The 8962-nt window shown below is 30.2% G+C and overlaps 1 protein-coding gene across 1 annotated transcript; it reads left to right on the forward strand.

Annotated features, from left to right (window-relative positions):
* The first annotated feature begins 5099 nt into the window (after positions 1–5099).
* On the forward strand, positions 5100–8642 carry LOC108805897 (protein DETOXIFICATION 37). The gene is made up of 7 exons (XM_018577884.2): positions 5100–5484; positions 5647–6278; positions 7402–7458; positions 7547–7785; positions 7885–8003; positions 8104–8190; positions 8311–8642. Exons 1-7 carry the CDS (start codon positions 5179–5181, stop codon positions 8374–8376), a joined length of 1506 nt encoding a protein of 501 aa, XP_018433386.1. The 5' UTR covers positions 5100–5178; the 3' UTR covers positions 8377–8642.
* The last annotated feature ends 320 nt before the right edge of the window (positions 8643–8962 follow it).

Genomic DNA, 8962 nt, shown 5'->3' on the forward strand with positions numbered 1-8962 from the left:
CCCGATTGTGATTACACCGGTTAATCCGGAGATCTGACAATTCAATTTAGGTTTTTAAAATATTCATATTAAAAATATTACTACCCGAGACTAACCGATTAAACTGATGGATGACCGATATGTAATCTAATTTGATTTAAATTATAATTTTTTCATAATTTGTAATCTTATAATCCAAATTTTAAAGTTCATTATTTTACAATTTATGAAATTATGACGTTTCTACAAAATTTTAAAGCGAAAATGATAGATATAAAATAACTAAAATTAATTATTGTATTGTTTGGAAACATTGATAGTAGTATAAAAAATATATTGTTTGGAAACAGTGATAGTAGTATAAAGAAATAAATATATTGTTTGGAAACATGGATAGTAGTATAAAGAAATGAACATTAGTGATTAAAGTAGATTTAACTATAAAGTATAAAGGTGTATTTAATTTAAAAACTTACAAAATAAATGTTAAGTCCAATAGAATGTTTCTGTTTTAATAAAATAGATAACAAGTGATAACTATTCATCAAATAGTTCCCTCTGAGTTGTCATAAAAAACTATACACTTTGAATTTTCCTTAGTTATATAGTCTACTAAATGTTTGTCCGCGATTTCGCGGAGATTAATATTATACGAAAATATATATATTAGGTTTATAATATTATAATTATTGAATAATAGTAAAAAGTATTAAAATTTAAGTTTTAACTTTGAATAGTTTGATAATTAAAATTTTCAACATATATTTTTAAAATAGCTGTGAGATTTGATATACCATGAATTTGATCTGATTTTACCTATGGTATATAAGTATTTTAGATATTATTTACTACTATATATGTATTTAGAGTATTTACAGGTTCAATGACGTTTTGGAAGAAAGTGGTGATTTTGTTGTCTTTCGGAGCCTTTTGAGTGCAGAACTGCACAAATGCATCAGATATTTAACTATCGATGGAGACCTTCCCACGGTGCGATTGAGCTGATCTTTCGACACAAGATATAGCTTTGAGTTATCTTTTCAATGCCACCGGTGGGAGGTCATTCCAACAGATAGATTGGAAGTTATGCCCGTTTTACTGAAGAGTTGTCAGTCTGCCTCGTGAGAGGAAACTGTCGAGAACAAAATGCATATCGATTGATGCAGCGTACTGCACATCGATCGATATGGATGTCAGAATGTGGGCCGAGCATATTTTATGACCAACTGAAAACCATGAGCCACCACAAAGTTACCAAAATACCCTTGCACGACCAGAAATCATATTTATGTGTTTTCTAAGCCATTGTTGACGGCTATGTTTTTTACGCTTTCTGCGCTTTCTATTATTCTATTCTATTGTTTTCTCTTAGGGTTTGGAGAGAAGATCAATTCTCCTTCAGAGATTGATTGGAACTCCATTGGTGTTATCATTTATATCTATTCTATAATTATGCAGACTATGATTTCTGTTATTGTTTCCATGTCTGAGTAATTCTTTTGTTAGGTTTAGGGATTTCATGAGTTTAATGTCAAACTGATAATCAATTAGGATTGCTAGGTTATCTATAGATCTCTACACCAGGGTGATTTGTAATACAAGGATCTGAAGTAGTTAGAAAAGCACGACAGTGTGACTAATTGCTTGAACCTAAAATCATAGGACAATTGAGAGGCACGAAAGTACCATCAATTAACGGACCCGAATCCTGCTGGATTAGATACCTAGGCGCATACGATATTTGGTCTAGGAGTTTACTTGAACATTATCGAATGTGCGTTAATACTTGTCTAAGGAAGTGTCAATCAGCACCCATACATTTGTATCGATCGATAACTAGTCAATAGTATCGATCGACACTCAAACATTTGTATCGATCGATAACTAGTCAATAGTATCAATCGACACTCAATCCTTGTTCGCAGGCGAGAGCTAGAACATAGGACTTAGACATCTGATTTGTAATTGCATGCGAGAGCTGGATTACTTGTTTATTGAATTCGAGTTCTAAAATTATTTCTATAAAAGCCTTAGCATCATTGATTTTAGTTTTGAATCTCTTGCTTTATAAATCTCTAGGTCTAACTATTTCCGTTTATTATTAACAACTTTCTGCCAAGCTGAACAATTATCATGTTCGTCTTGTTTACTGCTTTGTACTGTTTTATTTATTGCTATATTATATGTATTGTCTTTTAATACTAATTACCTAGCTTAATCTTAATATCTATAGTTTAGTGTGTGTTCTAACTCACTGTGGATTCGATCCCTAAGTGCTACAACTCGATCTCTTATTTGAAAGAGTATAAATCAGTCCTTAAGATAATTTGAGTGATATCAAAATTTAAGATAGTTCAACAATATACAGAAGAACCTCTATAAATTAATAATGTTGGACTTTAAAGTTTTATTAATTTATAGAGATATTAATTTACAAAGTTTATTTTTTAGATTTTTTCTATTTTGTTTATAAAATAAGAAAATATTTGATTTTACCATATATACATTATTTAAATTTTAGAAATTTGACTTTCATATTTTTATTATCTTATTTGGTGTATATTTTTATATTTCATAGAATTGTTATGTGGTTTTCGATATAATCTTACTAAATATTATCAAAATATATTGAATTATCAAGAAAATAGATGTATTTTCGTTGTAAATATAAAATCAAAAATATTTTTTTTAGTTTGTACTTATATAAAAAAATATATTGATAGATTATTAATTTATGATTCTAATGAGACTATATATACTTATATGAGATTTTAAAAATATTATTATATTATTATTTTATCGATTTTTATCATATTTTACACAAGCCAAATTAAGACCGGCAAAATTTATTAGTTATAAATATTATTAATCTATCAATTGTTAATTTATATAGGTTCTACTGTATATCTAAGTCACTAAAAGTCTCTCTTACATGATAGCCAGCCATATTGTACTTGGTTCAAGTAATTGGTTGTGGAATTAAATTTTATTAATTTTAATACGTGAAATTTAAATACTCTACCCTTCGTAGAGAAAAAACAATGTTTCTAATGTGGCTCTGAGATGATGGTCACATGACTCACATGCTTCTGTAGTTCCAACATCGGATTTGCTGTTTATTTTAATTATATTTTTATTTGTTGATTATTTTAAATTTAACAAAAAATTAGTTGTTCTTTTATATTTTTGTATGTGTTTCTAAATATTTGTCAAAAACATAAGTTTTACATGTGATTAAAAATTACAATATTTTATGTTTAGATATGAATAAGGTATTTAAATCTACAATTTGCAGATAATTAATTTTTAATTATTTTACATTTTAGCACTGGTAAAAATAAATAAAAATCTAAAATCATTAATTATTGAAATTGTACCAACTTTTAAGATTTCATTTATGAGCCTGAATGTAAACAAAAATCTCTTAAACAACGTTAGTTTTTAATATATGATACAAAGTGTGATATAATTTTATATGAATTATAAATCCTTATAAATATACATTTATAAAATTATACAATTATAAATATATATATATATATATATATAAACATTTACATACAATTATTTACAGTTATTTACATTTTTATAAGTTTTTGCTGTTCACCTTGTTACAACTCTTTACTTACATGCTTAATAATAAAGTCTATCGTTAAAAAAAAATTGTACTTGTATCTAAAATTTGAATATATTTGATTTTAGAATTATTTTTTATGTTTTGAATATATAAACATAAATCAAATCTAAAATCCCATCAAAATTATAGCAATATTTAAAATTTCACCTATAATTGTAGTAACCAAAAGTCACTTCAATAATTTCTATTTAATATATGAAAGAAGGGTGAAATAATTCTTTATGATTATATATGTCATTATAAATATACATTTTATAAGTGTTATAAATAATTTTATAAATCCTTTAAATGATTTAATAAAAGTCTTTTAAATGATATATGAACTCTAATAAAATGATTTTGTAAGCTAAAATAAAAATGTATTAAATAATTTTAAAAAATCTATAATGGTGGGTTTTAAAAAACAGAAAAGTTCTAATATGCATTACATAGGAAAATAGTTCTTTATATAAGAATGTACAACCATCATATTATTTCTATAAAATATATATTGAAGTGTTTTATATAATATAAATAAATAAATTATAAAAATAAAAAATTGATGAAACAATATATATTCTTTTTATAATTATACAATTAGTTACAATAAATTATTCTGTGATATTACTTGTATTATATGGTAACTTGTATTAATGGATTTTAGACTTACTTTTTATTTTTTAGATTTGAGTAAAATAAATAGTTAATAGAAATCATAAACCAACCAAATTATAACAAAATTTTGAAACTTCACCTATGAGCGGTGAACGACACATAAATAGATTATTAAGAATTTTTTATTATTATAATGATTTTAAATGGAAAATGTTTATTATTGGTTGAAGTTTTCTGGCTTATGGAAAGCAATGTCAATTTAATTAATTTTAGAAGCTTTAAATTAAATTGATGATATGAATCTATTATATTAAAACAGGAACATGGCATATTGATAAATGTTATATTCAACTATGTATTTTATTTATTTAATAGAATATTCTATCAAATTATATTAGTATTAAATACAAAAATGATTAGAAAAAACCCAAATATAAAAATTAAAACAAAAAGATATATCCGCATTTAGAATTTTGGAGTTAAAATCATGTATCATTCAATTACCATAATTTCTTTTGTTTTGAACAACAACTAAATTACCATAAATTATAATATTAATTAAGTGCTATTTAATTTTATATGATACTATGCTATTTAATATTAATTTTGTATTTTACTAATCTTCAAATAAATATTATTATTTACTATTTGAAATTTATACTAAGTTCGTTGTTTACACAGTATTTATAAAAAAGAATACATTCGAAAAATTGCAAAACAGATAAACAGCCTTTCCTCGTTTCTTTTTTTTTTTTTTGTCAATAGCCTTTCCTCGTTTCTTGTTTCCTATTTTTCATAAAAAATTACTCCACAAAAAAACAAAAGAGTCACAAGAATAGAAAATTATTATTTCCGTCAGCATACACGGCAATATTCGCGTTATATAACTTCTACCAGAGTTGGCAGAGATACAGAGAGAACACACACAAAAGAAGAGAGAGAGAGAGAAACACCATAATCGTTCCAAAATGAACTCAGAATCGTTGGAAAATCTCCACCGTTCATTCATCGAATCGTCGAAATCGTTCATCGACTACCGACTCGAGACTGTGTTAACCGACCGAGAACTACCGTATCTCCGCCGTATCTACCTGGCGATGATGATAGAAATGAAGTTCCTCCTCTACCTCGCCGCTCCGGCGATCTTCGTCTACGTCATCAACAACGGAATGTCGATTCTCACTCGTATCTTCGCCGGCCACCTCGGTAGCTCCGAACTCGCCGCCGCTTCTCTTGGTAACAGTGGATTCAACATGTTCACCTACGGTCTTCTGGTAAAACTCATTTCCTCCTAATCTAAAAACAGATACGTTGCAACTTAAACCGAATCTAACCGATCTATTTGCAATTTAAAGATTAAACTGACTCTAAACCGATCTATTGTAATTTTAATTAAATCTAACCGGTTTTATTGAATATCCGGTTATCTTATGTAGCTTGGTATGGGAAGTGCGGTGGAGACGTTATGTGGACAAGCCCACGGAGCTCACCGTTACGATATGCTCGGTGTTTACCTCCAGAGATCAACCGTGGTTCTGATCATCACGTGTCTTCCGATGTCGCTCCTCTTCATATTCTCGAAACCGCTTCTCAACATACTAGGCGAGCCGGAGCAAGTCGCGTCAATGGCTTCCCTCTTCGTCTACGGTATGCTCCCTGTGATATTCGCTTACGCGGTTAACTTCCCGATCCAGAAGTTCCTCCAAGCGCAGAGCATCGTCACGCCGAGCGCTTACATCTCAGCCGCGGCTCTCGTTATCCACCTCGTCCTCTCGTGGGTCGCTGTGTATCGGTTGGGGTTGGGTCTCTTGGCTTTGTCTCTGGTTCATAGCTTCTCGTGGTGGATCATCGTGGGGGCCCAGATTGTTTACATCAAGATGAGCCCAAGATGCAGAAGGAGTTGGGAAGGGTTTAGCTGGAAAGCTTTTGAAGGGCTTTGGGACTTTTTCCGGTTATCGGCAGCTTCGGCGGTGATGCTGTGCCTTGAGTCGTGGTACTCTCAGATTCTTGTTTTGCTCGCCGGGCTTCTCAAGGACCCGGAGATTGCTTTGGATTCTCTCGCTATTTGGTAACTAATTTCGAAACTCTAAAATTCTCGGTAAAAACAATTCTTATTTCTTACCTTTCCGAAACGTTGCAGCAACGTAAACTGCAAAATCGAAAAAAAATTAATTGAAAATCTGCTAAGTTATTAGAAAATAATAATTGAAAATCTGCTAACAACTGTCCATGGAAATTGACAAAATATCTTTATATATACAGCATACTGTTTTTTGTCTTGATATTTATGATACAGTTAGGTACGTTAGTTATGTATGAATCTGTGAACATGTGACAAATATTTTGTTGTATTAATGTTAGCCAGAAGTAATTATAGCAAAAAAGTAAAATATTTATTCTATTTCTAAATAATACTAGTATTTAGTTTTATACATATAAAGAAAGCATCTTTAGTTTTGATTATAAATGTAGTAATTCACTATTTTAATAACTTTAAATCAAATCATAATGTAACAATTTTTTTCATTTTTTATAAACTTAGCATTATTAATTAATAAAATTTATAAACTCCAAAAGTTATTTACAATTTTTTAGAAAAACATTTGTTTTTAGAAATGGAAAGAGTAGCATGTAGCAACAACTACGTTCTTAAATACAATGTTTCAGCTAAAACACGAATATTAAAGAAAGTTATTTTAAAAAAAATCCGCTGTAGCATATCGGTCAATTTCAACTAAGTCAAAAAGTTATCTAAAAATACAAACATCGGATATTGAAACATTTTTAAAACATCTTACATTTAAGAAAGGACGGATTACTGGTCAAGTGGATACTATTTAAATTATTTCCAAGTTCAGAAATTAACAATGAATCTAAACATAGGATAGGACATATAATTGGCCGCATTAAGGTGAGAAGTTGTAAATTGTAAATATGTAACCCTTGAGTTATTTTAAGTGCTCTATCGTCTATTTTCCTATGTGTGAGTCGAGAAAGACAACTCTCGTCACCACGTCATCTTCTTTTCAGTAAAGTCTAGACAAATCTCTTTAAGCTTTTGTCTCCACTTTTGTCGTTTTCTATTGAGTTTCCAACTCTACGTCGTTTCCGGTGAAGAAAGAAGCGGCATGCACTTTGCACAAACCAATTATAAATTTTACTCATCAATTTTTTTATAATTCTTTTTGCAGCATGTCAATTTCTGCAGTCTCGTTCATGGTTTCCGTTGGATTCAACGCAGCTGCAAGGTTTGTAACAAATAATTAGTCCGTTCATAAAAATATAAATAAATATTGTTTCATGTGGTTGCTAATAACAAAACGTTTTATTGGTTAGTGTGAGAGTAAGCAATGAATTAGGAGCTGGAAACCCAAGGGCTGCTGCCTTCTCCACGGTAGTGACAACAAGTGTATCATTCTTACTAGCGGTTTTCGAAGCCATCGTGGTCATGTCTTGGCGTAATGTCCTCAGCTACATGTTTACTGATAGTCCTATCGTAGCCGAGGCTGTTGCGGATTTATCCCCCTTTTTAGCCATCACTATTGTCCTCAACGGAATCCAGCCTGTTTTGTCAGGTAAAAAGAAACGCACAATTACATCAAATCAAGTTCTGTTTTCTATATACAACATTAATTTGAAGAGTTTACTAATTATTTTGATACAAATATTTTTAGGTGTGGCTGTTGGATGTGGCTGGCAAGCATTTGTGGCGTACGTTAACATTGGATGTTACTACGTGGTGGGGATTCCGATCGGTTTCGTACTTGGTTTCACCTATGATATGGGAGCAAAGGTAAATAAGTCAAAAACGCTTTTAAATTTATAGGCATAAATGTACATACTAAATCATAGATGGAGATAATAAATGAGTATGTAATGATTGATTGGTGCAGGGTATATGGACGGGGATGATTGGTGGAACATTAATGCAAACCATAATCTTAGTGGTTGTTACCTTGAGAACTGATTGGGATAAAGAGGTAATTTTTTTTTGAACAACATTTTATATGCTTTATGTGAAAAAGTTTAGGCAAAGATATCGAGTATGATTTAGGATTAGATATGGTACTTAAAAGCATTAATCTTTTTAAAACAATTAGGTGGAGAAAGCTTCGAGCCGATTGGACCAGTGGGAAGAGAGCCGTGAACGGCTTCTGAAGCAATAGAAAGAAGCAACAAGAATTTTCGTATAAAAGGTTTTGGGAATTTGAGGTCAAGCTGAAATCAATTTTTTTTGTTTCCCAAAATCTGTGGCCGAGTATCACATTCCAATTGATAAATCACTAATTTTTCAATCGAGAAATGAATGTTGTTTTGTTGTTGATTAATGACTCGAATGTGTATCGGCATTTCACATGAAAACCAGTCCTTACATTGGCTGTTCCTGAGAGTTTAATTTATTTTTAAAAAAATCAGCGAGGATTCTATGAAACTGTGATAAGGGAAAGCCGGCTTGATAGCTTGTCTTGAAGGCTTAGATAAGTTGTAGAGAATCAGATTCAAGGCCGATATTATTACAAATTCAATTCCAAATCATGACAATCAATTTGATTAAAACTGCTCTTAACGGGAGTTAGGTGTTAGGACCTGAAGATGGTTCAATCGTTTTCTGACATTAAAATGGAAAAAAAGAAAAGAAATGGTCCTATGAGTCTATGACTCCTATCCCTTCACCAAGGTGGAAGTTCTTGGCAAATAAATTCTTGTCAATTTTGGGTTTAACCGGTAACCACTAGAGAAACATTAAGAACG

Source organism: Raphanus sativus, chromosome 6 (assembly GCF_000801105.2).
Source record: "Raphanus sativus cultivar WK10039 chromosome 6, ASM80110v3, whole genome shotgun sequence".
In the NCBI taxonomy this organism is placed as follows: Eukaryota; Viridiplantae; Streptophyta; class Magnoliopsida; order Brassicales; family Brassicaceae; genus Raphanus; species Raphanus sativus.